Source organism: Pipistrellus hanaki (assembly GCF_964339955.1).
Source record: "Pipistrellus hanaki genome assembly, chromosome: 9".
NCBI lineage: Eukaryota > Metazoa > Chordata > Mammalia > Chiroptera > Vespertilionidae > Pipistrellus > Pipistrellus hanaki.
The window spans coordinates 44,156,962-44,174,718 of record NC_140511.1 but is presented as its reverse complement, the minus strand read 5'-3'; the positions used below and the strand labels follow the sequence as shown (position 1 = coordinate 44,174,718).

The 17,757-nt window shown below is 49.4% G+C and overlaps 1 protein-coding gene across 1 annotated transcript; it reads right to left on the bottom strand.

Annotated features, from left to right (window-relative positions):
• Positions 1 to 65: 65 nt before the first annotated feature.
• PGAP2 (post-GPI attachment to proteins 2) lies at positions 66 to 16,624 on the bottom strand. Its single transcript, XM_084894253.1, is given in 9 exon segments — positions 66 to 1,522; positions 1,702 to 1,810; positions 2,419 to 2,513; positions 2,660 to 2,912; positions 7,137 to 7,316; positions 7,319 to 7,321; positions 11,148 to 11,322; positions 14,370 to 14,395; positions 16,471 to 16,624. Coding segments are annotated over 9 exon segments (990 nt in total). The 5' UTR covers positions 16,489 to 16,624; the 3' UTR covers positions 66 to 1,391.
• Positions 16,625 to 17,757: the final 1,133 nt, after the last annotated feature.

The window sequence follows — 17,757 nt, the reverse complement described above, 5'->3', positions numbered from 1 at the left end:
CCCCGGCTCCTCCCTGTGTGCTGAACATTGGGGGTTGGGCAGGGGACAGGCCTGGGCTAGGGCTCCCCAGAGACTGGGAGCCTTTTGTTTCCTGTAAGAGGGGACAGAAGACAATAGGCTTCATTGTGGTCCCCCCACCCCCCAATTTCTCTAACAAAGCTCTGGGCTCCCTTAGAGGGGCCAGTCTTCCTATGGGGCCCAGCCACAGATTCTACAGTAGTCTGGGATGCAAAGGATAGGCTCAGAAAGAGAGAGGTGGAGAACCATCAGCCTGCAGGCAGGTGTTCTCAGTGGTCTTGCATCTGAGCTATTTACATCCCCAAAGGGAAACATCTTTACAGGCATTTGGGGCTAGAACTCAAGCTTTTACCTCCACCCAAGACTCGCAGTATCTCTGGAGTCATTACAAGGATAGCTCAGTTACTTCTGCTCACCAAAATTGGTGCTTAGGTCAGCCATAGGAGACTCCAGGCCTATGGTGGTAATGGGGCACCATGTGGAATCATAACCTACTAAGGATTTATTCCCTCCATCCTTGAAGCTTGTCCTCACCTAAGTTCCATTAGAGATAACGCCCAAAGACAAGCCTTAGCCCAGACAGTTGGCAAAAAAAAAATTTATTTTCCTTTGAAATAAAATGTACAATCTAAAGAGCTCAGAGCCTGGGAATAGTAGGGAGGTTGGGGAAGGGGCACCAGTTGGAGTCAGAATCTGCCTCTGGCCTTCCACCCCACACTTTTGCCAAGGAGGATGAGTCTGCAAGCCAGGGAAGGGAAGAGAAATATATGCTGTGCCAATGCTTTTTCTGGAGCAGTCAGTGTTCGGGTACAGATCACCACCTCCACAAGGTGATATCAGAAGTACGGACTGGTAGGGCCCTTGGAAATCATGCAGCCTGCCCACCCCATCATCAGAGATGAAGTCAGGAGTAGACCATCTGGGCAGCCTTAGCAGGATGTGCAGAGTAGATTATTGGAGACATGAGCTGAGTGAATGACCACGGGAAGGCAATGGCTGTGGTTTGTAGGTGACAGCCACTGCTCAGTGGTCCCTGACCTCAATGAGAGGTGGCTATGTTAAGGCCAGGAACCAGATGGTGGTTATGAACCTCAGAACTTTTTTTTAGCACCAGGTGGAGCTCTCCTGCCAACTCAGCTTCTTGGGGCTTCTCAGGCAAGGGTGATGCTGCTTGCAGGTCCCTGTGCCTTCACATGGTGTGGGGGAAAGGAGATGCCGTAGAGCTGGGTAAAGCCATGTCCTGTGCCCTTCCTCCTTTCTTCCCTCCCCCATTTCAGTAGGGCCCAGAGAGGACACAGGAAGTAGGGAAGGCCAGAGTGGTTTTCTTGTTCCTAGTTTCTGGGCAGTGGGCCTCCTCTGCAGGAGAGAAGGGTTTAGAACCGCTTTTCCTCAGGCACGGAGGTAATGAGAAGCTCCTTGTTCCCGAAGTCCCACCAGGCTGTCATGTGGAATGCCATGTTGGTTAGGACAACAGTGTATTCCAGGATGGCAAAGATGGTGTACACTGTTTTGAGGACACAAGGAAAGGCATGGTGAGCCTCCTGTCCCCACCTTCCCCCTGACCTGGGGCCTCCAGATAAATCACCACCACTACATGGCTACACAGGGAGCATACCACCATATTGCACACTATAGGAAACACAATTGTCCTGTGACCATCTATGGGTCCTAGTCTGGCCTCACCTCCAGCCTCACAATACATGTTGTGCCGAAAGTAGACGGCCAGCGCCGTGAAGAAGGAGAAGAAGTTGATGACGAAGAGCCGCTGTTTCCAGTTGTAGGACTTCTGATCCTATAGGATAGGCTGCTGCTGACTCTGCAGCTTGTTGGATATGTGTCAGTGGTCTCTCCTGTTAACCCCAACTCCTAAGGAATGGTCTCCCCAACCTTGGTCATGGAAGGGGCACAGGCAGGGGCACCAGGATGATGGGCATGTTGACATCCCTGCATTTAGGGTATAATGGGGCCAAGGAGCAGTGGTGTCCCTGCCCCTCCCACTTTGGGAAGATGGACTATGAAAGTTACTTGGAGTCAACCAACCAATCCCACACCTCCAGATACTGGGAAGAAAAAGGGTGTATATGTGGGGGGGAGAAGGGAGAAGGAGTGCAATTGTAATTATTACAGACCACAGATCCTGACATGTCTTCCTAACCCATGCCCCTCATTCTACCTCCACTTGGAGCTTCCATCTCCTCTCATCTCCAGTCTCCCATACTACCCAATTCTGACCAGTTACCCTCCCCTTATCCTCAAGTCCTAGCCTCAGCCAAGATTCCAATTAGAACTCCAGTTCCCATCTCACCATTAACCGCATGCAGAGGACAGGTTCCTCGATTGTCCTCTGTGCGCCTGGAGCCTCGGGTCTACCCTAGGTGTGGGCTGTACCTCCTGACTTACTGTGTGCTTCTTGGTCAGCCGCCAGATAATACAGGTGAGGAGCATGTGACTGAGGGATGCTGCGATGAACACAATGAAAGCGTTTTCGTGGATAGCTGGAGGGAGAGAGGAGGGTTGGGAGCGCTCATGGCAGGACGCACCCGAACCCTTACATCTGAAGGTGGGAGTAAGGGAGGGGCAGGGGCATCCCCTCCCAGAACCCTTCCCTTCCCCACTCTCCTTCCCTCCTCAGGTCACCCACTGAAGTCCTCGGAAGAGGAGACATAGGTGAGCACTAGCAGTGCGAGGTTCTCGATGACGTTGAAGATGAAGTTGAGCCGGCAAAGCAGTTGGTAGCGAGGACACGGGGAGGTGCAGCTGAGGTAGTGGTTCCAGTAGGCGAAGGCCACCATGAAGCGGGGTGCCGAGTGCAGGCCGATGCAGAAGCGCCACACGTAGCGCTGGGGCACCTCCCCGCCAATGGCAGAGCTCACCGAAGGCAGGTAATTGGGCACCTAGGGAGTTGTGACCCATGTGGGCACTGGCCCTTGCCACACCCACCTGCCCGGAGATCCCTCTCTCCATCTAATCAACCCAGCCCTCCAAAGGCTGTGCTCCAGGAAGGCCTCCTTCAGATACCCACAGAGCTCTCTGTGGAGACCTCCCTTCTCAGGTCCTCACTCCCCAGTCAGACCGGTGCTTGTGCAGGGGCATAGGTGACCTCCATCTCCCTATACATGGAAGCTACACGTGACTGGGAAAGCTGTAGACAGGTTCAGAGACTCTGAGCCAGTAGCGAAAGGCCCTGAGAGGTTCCACGAACCCAGGACCCCAGATTCAGCCCCACGACAGGGATGACCATCTTGAGCTTCCTTGGGACAGTGCTGGATTCACCGCCCAACTGAACTGCTCCCTGACTGTTTTCTGGGCGGGTGTGCCTAAGTGATGGAGGTACCATGAGATACGGGGGGAGCTGCCCAGAAGGGAACCCCCACCCTGATCATGTTTAAGAGCATGATGCTCCTAACCTGTGGTAGTCACCCTGATCTTGTGCATCTCTCCCATCCATCTTCCTCAAAAATGGGTTTCCTCATTCCTTAAGGAATTAGAGCATAATTTTTCAAGTTGAGGAAGGAGGAGGAGATAATACACAAGGATTGCTGTGTTGCTTGTATGGGAGGGTGAGAGAGTGGGAGATGAGTAACAGTAGCTTCTATGGGGACAAGAAAGCCCGGAGAAGGCTCTCTTGGACTCGAGGACCTGGAGCTGCTTCTGAAACTTTAATATGGATATAACTCCCTGGGGACTGTGTGAGAGTGCAGAAAGTCTAGAATCTAAAAATCTGCATATCTAAAAGATTCCAGGACTCTAGCGGCCAGGCCCGGAGCAGCCGGGTCTGGTGTGGCCAGGCCCGGAGCAGTGGCTGCCAGGCTGGGAGTGGCCAGGCCCGGAGCAGTGGCTGCCAGGCTGGGAGTGGCCAGGCCCGGAGCAGCCAGGTCTGGTACGGCCAGGCCAGGAGCAGTGGCTGCCAGGCTGGGAGCGGCCAGGCCCGGAGCAGCCGGGTCTGGTGCGGCCAGGCCCGGAGCAGTGGCTGCCAGGCTGGGAGTGGCCAGGCCTGGAGAAGCGGCTGCCAGGCTGGGAGCGGCCAGGCCCAGAGCAGCGGCTGACAGGCTGGGAGCGGCCAGGCCCGGAGCGGCCAGGACCGGAGCAACCGGGCCCAGAGCAGCCGGGTCGGGTGCGGCCAGGCCTGTAGCAGCAACAGCCAAGTCCAGAGCAACTAGGTCAGGAGCGGCAGTGACCAGACCCGGAGCAGCTGGTTGTGGAACGAACCAGAGCAACAGAGGCCAGGCCCGGAGCAGCCAGGCCCGAAACAGCTCGCTCCTCGCCTGTCCCTGCCCACGGCTGCCTCTCAGACATGGCTGGAAACTTTTGCGGGAACTTGAGGGTCTGCTGAATCAAGTGATGAAGGCTTAGATCTGGATGTGTTGAGTTAGTATAGGGTTGGGGTGTTGATCTGTGAGTGCCTTGGGTGGGGCCTGGATGAGGTTGGTTGACCTATTTGGAAATGTCTTTTGTGTGAAGTGTATCATTGGGCATGTGGAGGTATTATTGATATGAGAAAATGCTAAGTAACAGATTTACTATCTGAAAAGGGATTTATTATCGGGGAAAGGGAGGGAGGAAGAGACTGAACATAAACTGTGCACCTAGGGATGAGGACAATGGGGGATGGGGAGGGGGCAGAGGGTGGGGTGGGAACCTGGTGGAGGGGGGAAGAAATGAGGAACCTTTGTAATAATATGAACAATAAAGATTGATTTAAAAAAAAAAAAAAAAGATTCCAGGACTCTGAAACCTACCAGTCTGTTGCCCATACTTTTCATGGACTTTTTTTAGACTTTCAATAAGGGCCAGAGCAGTGCCAGAGCCCAGAGAGGGAATGACCCTGCTGCGATTATGGTGAGACCAGTCTTCAGAGATGGAGTTTCGCAAGATCCCTTCCTTTTTTTTCCCAATGGAGACATTGACTGGGTCTCCAAAGCAGCTAGGCAGGCATGATGGAGGCAGCTCACAGGGCAGGGGCTTCCTAGCCTTCACAGAAAAGGACATGGATTCCCATCAGCACTGTCAGCGGAAACTAAGTGCAAAGCTCTGAGAGAGAGGGTGCTGCTCTCAAGGCCAGGGCTGGAGACACCATAGCTTGAGACCAGGCCCAGATATTCACTCTGGCTATTCAGTGAAGGGGCAGCATGGAGGCTTAGGAGACATACAAACCTGGGGCTGCCTCTCTGAGTAGGGTGAGTGGGAGTGTTGCCTTCACTCCCTAGAATATTCATGCTGAAAACTCCTGCCACAATCTAAGCTATTTAAGAGGAACAGGACCAGCCTCTAAAGCTTGGATGGAAGAGCCCAATGCATTTAAGGGCTCACATCCCTGGCCAATGCTGGGAAACAGGTAAAGAGTAGAGATGGCAGAGCTGGGGAGACACCTGAGGAGGAAGAGAGAATTAGGGCCCTGTGGCTGCCAGTCCTGTCCTTACAAACTCTACCCAGAGTTCTAAGAGCAGGAATTGCATCTCATCTCTCATCTCTCTTTCCCTCTCTCTCTCTCTCTCTCTCTCATCTCTCTTTCCCCCCCCCCCCCCCTCTCTCTCTCTCTCTCTCTCTCTCTCTCTCACACACACACACACACACACAATCAAGTACAGATACTCATATACACCAAACATACAAGTTTCCCATTCACCAACCAGCCAGCAACAAGCAAGATCAGGAGCTATCAGAAACCAGGCACACCGTTCACCTCAAACCTCACCATGAGCTCAGAGCTAAGGGTACTGAGAGATGGGAACATAACCCCTCCCCCAAGAACAGAAACCCTTTGGTCTGGAGGAAATAGCTTGGTGGATCTGTGGCAGGGTGGCAGGGCAGAAATGCACATGCTATAAAGGGAGGGGGCCCAAAATATTCCCTGTCTTAGTATCTCAGTTTTTATCCTTAGAGATTCATATTTTTGGCCTCAGATCAAAGTTCCCTGAAATTATGGATCGCTTTCCTATTTACCTTACTACACCCTGCCACTTGCCAACTGGTCAAAAACTCCTACTCCCATCATTTCCACTTTCTATTTTCTACCCTCCATCCCTCCTGTTTACTCTTACAGTCCCCGTCTTAGCTCTCACCTCCCAGTAGCATGAGCTATTGTACTAGCCTCTTCACTAGTCTCCCTGCTCTTGTCCCCTGCCATCCTTTCAGGGGCAGATTGGTCTTCTAAACCACAAAAATGACCATGTCCCTTTCCTGTTTTTTGTTTGTTCTCTCTCCCTCCTCTCTCTCTCTCTCTCTCTCTCTCTCTCTCTCTCTCTCTCTCTCTCTCTTCCCCTTTTTCTTTTCCCCCTTCCCCTTTCCTGTTTAAAATCTTTCCAAACCTTCCCATTGCCTTCTGGATAAAACCAAGTTATCAGCCCCACCCCTCCACCCCCAAAGTTGTCAGCCTGGCATTCACAAAGATTCTTCTTCGCCCCACAGCAACAATGCCCACTGAAGGAAGGAAGTCTTCCCCGATGTCCAAGCTAGGTTATGTGCTTCCTCTGGGCCCTGCTATCCCTGTCTTCCCTTTTATCACAAAAGGAGTCCTATCTCACCGTGTAGTGACTGTCTGAGTCTAGGACTATTTCCTGTATGAATGAAATGCTAAGGGCAAGTCCATGTTCAATTCAATGCCCCTGACACAGAACCTCTACTCCTAGGTCCTCAACAAAGGCCTGGTGGACTGCTCCTGGAGACAGGAAGTCCATCTAGGTTTCTAGCTGGCAGAGCTCTTGAGTGGACACAGGGAGGCCAGAGACAGAATCCAAGCTAGAATATCCCATAGCAAGACTTGGGGTCCTCTTAGGTCAGGCCCCCAGTCTGAGCTATAGCTGTTACTTCTAGCTCCTGGCCTCATCTTCCTTCTTCAGTCCTGGATTCCCTTTCAGTCTGGTCTTCCTTCACTCTCCTTCTCCCTCTCATGATCTCTCTTACCTATTCCCACCCACTTCCCTTCACCCTTTCCCCTTTGCGACTCTACTTTCTGAGTCTCTCCCTCAACCCTCCCCCCAACTCTGACTTGCCCCCACCATCCTTTTATCTCTTTCCCCTCTCTCTAACCCTCCACCTTCTCACCTATTCTCTGATTTTGCCCGTATCTCCATCTCCCAACCTGGCCCTGACCCGGTGCTGGGGAGCATGGAACTCACCCCACAGTCAGTGGCCACCGTGTACTCAAAGTGGAACATCAGGGACCAGATGATGCAGAAGAAGAAACCGAACACAGGGAAAGTGATGAGCCACCCGAGCATGGCTGTGAAGCGAAGCCGGAAGTTGGTCCCATCAGGGTCCAAGGGCTGGGAGGCCGCAGAGAACATCTTGTAGGAACTGGTGCCTAAGCAGGGCAAGGGATACAACATAGGGCCTGGTGGGATACCTAGGCCTGGGAAAGTGGGGCCTTTTCCAGAGCAACTTGGGGTATAGAAAAGAACCAAAAGAGTAGAACAACATAAGGAAAAAGAAAATTAGTGCAGAAGAGAAGGAGGTGCAGATGGAGATGAGGTAAGAGCAGCAGAGATAGACAGTGTCAGGTCTTAGGAATCCCCTTGGCACACTGATCCTAAGCAACCACTCTTGAAGGGTCTGGAAAATAGAGGCTCCTAGTGGCCTGGACAGGAAAGCTCAGATGGCCCACCTCATCCTCACTATCTTCATTCCCACTCAGAAGGGTCAGAGGTGGAAGGGCTATTATTTCCATTCCACAGAATGGGAGACTGAGGCCAAGCACTATGCCAGGATCAATCATCAGGACTAAGGCCTCTTGCCACCTGACAGCTTAAGGCCCCAATCAAGGCTTTCTACAGGTCAAGGATCCTAGACAAAGAACCCTATCTCACACTGGCCCAAGCCCTCCCACTGACCCTGTCTGACCACATTCCAGCTCTTTACCCATGTTCAACTAGGAACAGTGGGCGTGCCCCAGACCTACTTCAATGGGACCGCAGGCTACCAGCCAACCCACCCCCAGGCTCAGAATGATCCAAGCCTCAGGCCAGCAGTATACCCTGATCCCAAGATCCCAGGGTCCCTCTGAGGCCCAGACTTCTATCTCCTTTCTCTCTAAGAAGACCATGTCACCCACTTCAAGGTTTACAGGAATCTGAGAATCATGGAAACCTTGTTGGACCACACCCAGGACAGACAGACCTAGACCCAGGTAACTGGGCTGCTTTTGCTCCCTTCTCCTTCTAGAACTCCCTTTCCACCCCCTACTGCCCCATTCATCATGACCTCTCAATCTAGGCTCCCTTCAGGGGAGGGGTGGGGGGAGGGGGTTGAACAAAGATGATTTTGTATTAAAATGCCTAAGACCAAAGCTCCCCTTGGGACTCATACCTCCCTCCATTAGGGAACCCCAATCCATTAGTCTAGCTTACCATCAGGAATTGGGACAGGAGAAGGGCTGGGGGAGGAAGGGGGGCACTGAGCAACACTTACAGTGGGTGCTGAAGGGTCCGAAGAGCTTGGCTTGAGGGCTTTAGCCAGACTGAGACTGTTTTAAGACTAAAGGGTCCCACCCCCAGCTCCTCAGGGCCGGCCTTCCCACCCACAGAATGCCCAGATCTCCACGCCTGCTCAGGCAGACAGTCTTCCTAGGACCAATAAGGCCAAGTCATAAATTTTGAAACACTCTGAAAAGGTAAGAGGTGTTAGTGGCTAAGGTCAGCCCACAACAGCTTCCTTGTCAGGGATGGGGGTGGGGAGTTTGTCTAGCGATACAGGTAGGTTTCTGGAAAGGGAAAAGTAGAAAACAGAATAGGATTTCACCATTTTTTTGTTGGAATGGGAATGGGTATATTGTTGGGCCCCATTGGAGAGCTAATCTTAGGACAATAGATTCATGATCCAGAAGAGATCTAGACAGGCCTGGATATGAGCTATCAGTATCCAGCCTGGACAGATGCAGACACAGCTATCGGCTGCATTAAACCTAACAGCCTCTAATAGGAAAGGAACAGTCCTGTTTTTGCCTGTACTGCCCAATCCATATGAAGTCCTATGCCCAGATTAGGTCTTAGCATGGAGAGAATAGTGACCAATAATTCCTGAAGGAGCTAGAGTTATGCTACCTAAGAGTAGGCTCACGGATAACCATCTCTGCAGGGCTGGCTGAAAACCAGGAGGAAAGAGCAGCTCTAAGTAGCTACCGAAGCAGAGATTCACCGAGAGTGTATGCTCACTATAAGAGTGAGCTTGTTAATTGTTAGCTACTAAGCCATGTTAGAATAGGCTGCCTGGGGAGGAAGAAAACTCCGCATCACTAGGGATGTGCAAGCAGAAGTAAAGTCATCTAATTATAGATATGTTAAACTAAGGTTACTTCTTTCATTCCTAGGGTTGGCCATTCCTTGGAACTCAGGGTGAAAAATTCAGAGCCTATATAAAAATCCCCAGGGAGATCCAACATGGTAATCCTAGGGAGTAGGAACTTAATACCCCCAGGGTTGCCAGGCCTAGTTCTGCCCAGCAGGACCAAAACTACCCCCCCCCCCCGCCCCGCCCCATGGCTACCTATAACTTATCTACATAACCAGTATGCTAAGAATAGGTCATAGATATACCAGATATGCTGAGGTATTGTTCCTATTAGCCCTTGGAGCCAGCCATGAAGGGCAGAGCAAACAGCCTACATTTAACTCCATATGCTGTGCAAATATGATTTTCTGTTTGGACTATGACTGCATTATACCAGAGCACTGGGCTCGGGGTCTTATTCAACAAATACTGATTTTCATTTTCCCAGAGCACTGGGCTGGGGGTCTTATTCAACAAATACTGATTCAGATGTAGTGCTCACCTTCAAGGAGTGTGCATTCTGGTGGGGAAGGTACACAAATATAAGGTGATACAACTGTGTGAGGGAGTGGTTAAATTTGCCCCAAGGAAGCTGAAAAAGGCTTTTTGGAGGAGGATATGCCTCAGCAGGATGTTGCAGAATGAAGAGGAGTTGGCCAGGGTAATAGAAACATTTTATGTATTATCAAAGGTGAGAAGTAGTCTTGGGTCTTTTTTGAGATGAGAACTAGGTCTTAGAACTAGGTCCTCCTTAGAGCACCCGGTCACCCTCTTTCTTCTAGTTCTGTTTTTTTCTGATAGCTCCCAGCCTGGTTTTTATCAGACTGGCTACCCATTGCTCAAGGCCCATGATTACCCATTGACAAATCAAGAGGGAAAACTTCAAGTCCTATGAACACAAGAAGTGCTCTACCTCTATCCCCAGCCAGACTCCACTGCTAGGTCACAGCCCCTTTTCTGGATCAAATGCTCTTTATAGGACTGGGAGTCTTTGGAGCTCTTGCTGAAGCTAATGTATAAGTCCCTGTCCAAGCCCTACATCTTTTCTACTTAGAGTACATATGTAAATTCCCCCCCTGACAATTTCCTTCTCCTCCTCTTCCTTCTGCTCCTCACCTTAACATTTCATAAATCATCATCTTATTCTTCCTCTATTCGAGCTCTATACTAGTAGACATGGGGAAACTGAGGCTCAGTATTGTTGTCTCAGGTAATATACAGAGTCAGTGGATAAACTAGGAGTATGACAAAAGTAAACACAGGTCTCACCCCCTTTACTCCAATATCCTATAGAGAAAGAATTATCACATCTTTCTTCCTGGCCCAGCATCCCATACTGCAGTCCAGAGGGTACATGGCCATCTATGAAGGCCTGGGACCTACCTAGGAACACAAACTCATAGTCAGATCCCTATCCAGACAGGCACAAATACAGTCTCTCTCACACACATACCCAACTCAAAGCCATTATAAGTCACGTCCCTTACAGTTACACACACATATACATAATTACATTCCCATAGAAAGAGGCACAAGCCCACAGTGCCACACTAAGAAGCTCCAAATGTGCTCTAGCCTAGTCCTGTTCTCTCTCCACCCCCCAGAAACTCTGGGTCTCCTGAATCTGCCCCTCTATGAAGGATTGAGTTCTGCTGTGGCTGCCCAACTTCAGACCCCAGCCCCCAGCCCCCAGCCACCTCCATGGAAGGTAAAGGGAGAGTAATCCTGTGACCTCAGTTTTCAGGCATCCCCCCGTACCCTCCAGCATCCCAGTAGGTTTGATGGTTCCCACTGCTAATCCTATTACAAAAGAACCAGGATCCAAAATAAATCCAATATGAGGTATCAGTGCCCCCAATCCCTACCCCACAGTGTGTAGACGTAGTCTCCTTGAAGTGGAAGAGCAAGGACCAGAGGACGCAGAAGAGGAAGGCGACAAGTGGACAGCAGACTGTGAGCACGGCCACCATGGTGAAGCGAAGCCGGAACAGGGCCCCATCCCGGTCCAGGGACAGTGGAACCTGGTACATCTTGTCAGACCTGGGGATGGAGTGGTGTGCTGTCAGGGCCCAACGCAGCAAGGTGAAGTCAGCGCTTGTGCTCAGTCCTCAAAGAAGGAAGCCAGTTAGCCCCTAAGCTTGGACAGCTCCTGTCCTGGATGAGGAAGACTGATTTGGAAACCTAGGAGAATTCTGATCTTTAATTTCAGAGGACAGGGAACCAGACCTGTCCTGCAATGAGTCTTGAATAAATTGGGATCTCTTCTTCCCTATGCCCAGGACTATAGGAACTGGTTTAAGTAGTCTCTTATTTCAGGAACCAATCCTAAAGCCTTCTAGCAGGCAGAAAGGTCCATCTCTCTCCCCCAAGTCCTTGAACTTTCATGCTTCAGGGCCTCCCATCAGCTCTCATTGCTTTACCCACTGGCCCAGGGTCCCACTGTACCCTTCGTCCCTTCCCAAGCTCTGTGTGCCTGCACCACAATTCATAGCAACAAGGACTCCATGGAAACCAACAGAACCTCGGACTCCCTACTTGTCCCTGCCTGCTGCCTCACATGCTCTGATAGTGAAAGGCTTTGCAGAGTCAGGCCTGGTGCTGACATGGGCTTGCTGTTTACTGAAGAAAGCTGCCTAGTCAGCTTCTGGGGGCTTGCCAGTGCCCAGGGGCCTGTCCACCCCCTCTGGATAGAAGGTACGGGTCTTGAGGATTGTGACTCCCTGCTCAGATGAGGTTATCTAAGGTCAGGAACTATAATAGCCGAATATACAGCAGCAATCCTAGCCCAGAACTCCCTGTGTAGAGATGGAGAAGCTGAGACCAAGAGAAGGAGCAGGAACCTGCTCAGAGCCATAGAGTCACAAACTGCACAAACTCTGGTCTTCATTGACCCCCTAACCCTTAGGCCAGAGATCCTGGCAGAAAGGTCAAATTAGAAGGGGAAGGCGAAAGAGTGCCTGTCTGTAAAAGGAAGAAGGGTAAAAACCAAATCCTATATGGATGAGTCAGTCATCCCTGCTTCCATTGTAAAGACAGGGAAACCAAGACACAGAGAGAAGGCCCTTCCTCAAAGCAATATGCTGTCCAGAGGAAAAGCCATCCTCACCACTTAGGCTTCTTGTTGCCAAACTGGTTCCAGATACATAAATAACTTACTCTTCTGGACTCAAGCCTCACCAGATCAAGTCCCAACTCTTCTGGGCTCCACCCACGGGCCTCTCCCTTCTAGTCCTACCTTCTGGAAGAACCCGACTGCCATAGGCTGGCCTTCTGGCCTTCCGGAAGCAACCAGGAAAATACACCTCCACACAGTCATCTATCTTCTCCGCCCATCTCTCTGCCAGGCCCTGTCAGGCAGCCTATCCCAACGGTTCAAGCTCATTTCTTCCTTCAGGGGCTAGGGGTCCCTCAGGGGAGTAAGAAGTAGCTCTGATGAGCCTCCCCGATCAAAACATTCCTTGGATAATCCAAATAGACCGAGTCCCTCAAGGCCCTGGAAAGGGAACACCTTCCCCAGCCAGACCAAACCCAGATTCTGTGCATGTAGCAGCAGTCCCTCCTAAAACCCCTTCCTGAAGCCAGTTGCTACAGATCCCTCCGGAACCACAGGGTCCCCAAACTGAACACTGGATCCTCAAGGAATAAAAAGTTATGAAAGTTACTGCTCAAAGCAGGGGATGACAAGGATGTTGTAAGAACAGGCTGTTCCACTTCTTCAAGATATGCATGGCCTCCTTTTTAGTTGTGTGACCTTGGGCACATCACCTAACCATTCTGGGCCTGTTTCCACAATTGTTCAACATGGGGATCATGTTGTTTTAGATAAAAACCATTCCAACTTGGACATTTAACTCCTCCAGAACAGTGAGCTCACTACCTGAAGGTCAGCTGTTCAGCCCCAGTTAGCTCTAACTTCCTCGTAGGTATTACTTCGTTGAAAACAGCTTTCTTAGGAGTACCCCTACCTCATGTCTAAACATCTTCTCAGCTTCCAGTCCTAATCCACAGTTACTAGATGCCTTCTGAATCTGGGCACTACATATAATTTCTTTTACTCCTCACTATAATTCTATGAGGTGGGCACTATGGCTGGAATTTATAGGCTCAGGGAGGCTAAAAACATTTGCTCAGGAGCACATGCTAATAACTGTCAGCTGAGGTTTGAAACTAATATATTGGATTCCAGGTCCTCACCCCCCGCCCCCAACACCTGCTTTCTTTGTGTGTGTGTGGGTTTTTGTTGTTGTTAATCCTCACCTGAGGATATTTTTTCCATTGATTCTTAGAAAGAAAGAATACATCAATATGAGAGGTTGCCTCCTGCATGGGGGCCAGGGATAGAATCTGCAATTGAGGTAGTGCCCTTGACCTTGACCAGCCCACCGGAATCTAACCCAGACCTTTCAGACCGAGGGCTCATGCTCTAACCACTGAACCGCTGGCTGGGTGGCAGCACAAGCATTTCCTGGCACCTATGGAGGAATGCGGAGCAGGAGTCCATGCGGTGTTAAGAAGGGAGAGCTCAGCCCCTGCACACCCAGCCCCAGATAGGGGAAAAGGGGTCAGCTCAGCAATGCAGGACAGCAGCAGTTCCTGGGTAGGGGCCAGGACTCCGAGTTAGGGATGGGGCCCGGCGGAGGCTGAACCACGTGGCCCAGCTCCCCCAACCGGGGCTGCCCTGCGGTCCAGCACACCCATCCCCATACTCACCTAAAGCTGCGGCTTCGAGGAGACCACTCTAGCGCAGGCCGGGAGCGGAGGGGTCTGGGGACCCGGAGGGTAGCCCAGGCCCGGCCGGGAGGCAGGGGGGAGAGGGGGGAGGAGCGGCTGGGAGAGGAGTGGGACGGCGGGGGCGGGGGCGGGGCCGGCGCTCTAGGGCGGAACTTGGGAAGGAAACTGCGCCCAGATTCTCCGCTGGCTCCTCCCCGCTTCTGCAGACCCAGGCCCTGGGCTCTTCTCCTTAATCCGGTGTCCCCTCAAACCATGCCCATCTAGCCCTCATCTGTTCCTCTAATTCCGGATGCGTGGGGACGGCCGGAAGAGCCCTGCACAGCGGGTTTGGCTCGTTGGATAAGCCGCCTGGTTACCTTACCTCTCCATTGCGTTCCATCACCTGTTGAAAGAACAGAAGATTTAATTCAGCAAAGCCCCGGATTCTCTCATTTCTTGACCTCAGTCTCTCCTTCTTGACCCCAGTCTCTCCTTCTCCCCATTCTAGCCGAATTATCCAGCCTCACCCCTCTAAAACATTGAATCAGTTTTGTCCCAACCTTGGTCCTAAACTTTGTTAGCCAGTGCCGATTTGGGGAATTTCAGCAGAGAAGGGCACCTGACAGGTAGTAATGAAATCCAGTGAGGCCCACCCCAGAAATTCTAGGCCAGAGCTATTCCCGCCTTTGGTCAGGAGAGGGCGCCCTGCCCTATCAGTCAGAGCTGAGAGGATCTCCAGCCCCAGCCCTGGTTTCTCCCCACGAGGGAAGAAAGGGTTGATCACCAGAAACCTGCCCCCCAGCGTTCCCTCCCCACGCTGACTGACCCATAAAGAAACTCGAAGGAGACTCTTGGCTCCCTTTGCAAAGATCATCCTACTCCATTAGGGAAAGGGATGAAGGGACCAGTAATCCTTCCTGCAAGTGCAATGCCTGTTTTGTCAGAGCAGACAGGGGTTGGAGGGCCTCTAAGCTAGACACCACCATCACATTTCCCCCCACTTAGTAATTTTTAAAAATTTCTTTATTGATTATGGCATTAATATATGTGTCCTTATCCCCCCATTCCCCCCATAATTTTTAAAAATTGATTTTAGAGCCAAAGCCGGTTTGGCTCAGTGGTAAAGCGTTGGTCTGCGGACTGAAAGGTCCCAGGTTCGATTCCGGTCAAGGATATGTACATTGGTTGTGGGCACATCCCCGGTAGGGGGTGTGCAAGAGGCAGCTGGTCCATGTTTCTCTTTCATCGATGTTTCTAGCTCTCAATCTCTCTCTCTCCCTTCCTCTCTGTAAAAAATCAATAAAATATATTTTTTTTAAAAATTGATTTTAGAGAGAGAGATACATCAAGTTTTATTGTTCCACTTATTTATACATTCTTCATTGATTGCTTCTTCTTATATGTGCCCTGACTGGTTTTAACCCACAACCTTGATGTATCTGGATGATACCCTAACCAACTGAGCAATCGGCCAGGACTACATTTCCCGCCCCCATTTAATCACCACAGTAATAATTAGCACATTTTGAGTCCCCTGTGTCCCAGGGCACTTTTCTGCTTTTTATGTTATCATATTTAATCCTCACTAAAAACTCTCTGAGATAGATACTATTAATATACCCATTTTATCAATGGAAAACAGAAGGTAAAGTTACCTACTCACACAGATAGTAAATGGTAGAACCAGGATTTTAGACTGGAACATGAGATCCTTTAATCACTATATCCCCTACAAGGTAGCAAGATCACTTTATATCACTTCTCAGTCTTTCGGCTAAGATCAAGTATAGTATCTGTTCTTATCAATTTACTATCTGATATACTATCTTATCAATTTACTGTTTTCTACTCAAGGACAATATATTACATGGATTTTTGGAGCAGGGAGATGGAATAGGAGCTTGCTCCATGTTTTTGCCCATTGGCCCAGTATTGCAATAATAAAATAAAATAAAAGCCTAGCCGGTTTGGCTCTGTGGATAGAGCGTCAGCCTGTGGACTAAAAGGTCCCAGGTTTGATTCCAGTCAAGGGCATGTACCTTGTTTGCGGGCACATCCCCAGTGGTGGGTATAGAGGAGGCAGCTATTTGATGTTTCTCTCTCATCCATGTTTCTAATTCTATCTCTGAAAAAAAAAATCAATAAAATATATATTTTTAAAAATCACCACTTTGTAAATGGGGAAACAGAGAGCCCAATTTTTACTAACTTGCCAGACTTATTTCAGGCATTCACTCTTGTTCATTCACTCACTGTAGGCCTGCTCTGTGGCAAGCCCTGGGTTGGCCAATGGCGGGGAACCCAGAGATATCTGGGCCCCACTGCTGGAGGAAAAGTGTCTTATTCTCAAACTACTTTTCTTGACTTTGAATTCCTCCCACCTTTTCCTTTAAGGTCCCAGGGCAAGTGAACAATTAATAAAACTTTACTAAAAAACCACTTCCATTTAGTTTCAAAAACTGGATTTAGGTTTTCTACCTTTGGGCTTCGAGTCATCCTCTTTAGCTCCAACCTACAGATGGCCTGCTTCTGGCCCTTGCTCCCTGTCTTGAGCTCTTTCCTGGTCCCACATCTTTATTCTCCCTGTTCATCTGGCTTGGAATGCTTCTTTTCCTCCATCTCAGCAAACTCTACTCTTCCTGTAAAGGTAGTGATTAGCATGACACTTTGGTAATTTAGAAATCCATGTGGTAATTTCTAGGAGATCAATAAAATAATAGGAAAAAAAGAATTTTATTTCTAAATTGGCACAGGAGGAAAAACAAAATAATCTGGAAGAATGCAGGAAAGGAGATTTAAATGGCCAACAAACACATAAAAAGATAGTCATCATCATTAGTTATTAGGAAAATGTACATGAAAAGGACAATTCACACCCCCAAGGATGGCTATAATTTCTTTTTAAAAGGAAAATAACAAATGTTGGAAGTGATGTGGAGAAATTGGGACCCTCATATAATGCTGGTGGGAATGTAAAATGGTATAGTCACTTTGTAAAACAGTTTGACAGTTCCTCAAAATGTTAAACATAGTTACCATATGACCCTACACTCTACTTCTAGGTATAAAAATATAAATACAAAAGAATTGAAAACTTATGTCCATAAATGACTTGTACATGGATGTTCATAACAGTATCATTCTTAGTAGTTACAAAATGGAAACAACTCAAATATCATTTAACTCATGAATGTATAAACAAAATATATCTATAAAATGGAATATTATTTGACCTGAAAAGAAATGAAGTACTAATCCATGCTACAATGCAAATTAACCTTAAAAACATTATGCTAAGTAAAAGAAGTCAGACACAAAGGCCATATTGTATGGCTCCATTTGTATGAAATGTCCAGAACAGGCCAATTAATTGAAACAAAGTAGATTAGTAGTTGCCAGGGGCTGGGGGAGGGAGAGATGGAGAATGACTGCTGCCCTAGCCTGTCTGGCTCAGTGGATAGAGCACTGGCCTGTGGACCAAAGGGTCCAAGGTTGGATTCTGGTGAAGGACATGTACCGAGGTTCAGGCTCCTCCCTGGCCCAGGCCCTGGTTGGGAAGTATGCAAAAGGCAACCAATCGATGTGTTTTTCTCACATCGATATTTCTTTTTCTTTTTTTTGATGCTTCTTTTTTTTTTTTTTTTAATAATTTTATTGAGTTTTTACAGATTAAGGGAGAGAGTTAGAAACATCGATGGGAGAGATACATCAGAGAGATACATCGATCAGCTGCCTCCTGCACAGCCCCCACCGGGGATGTGCCTG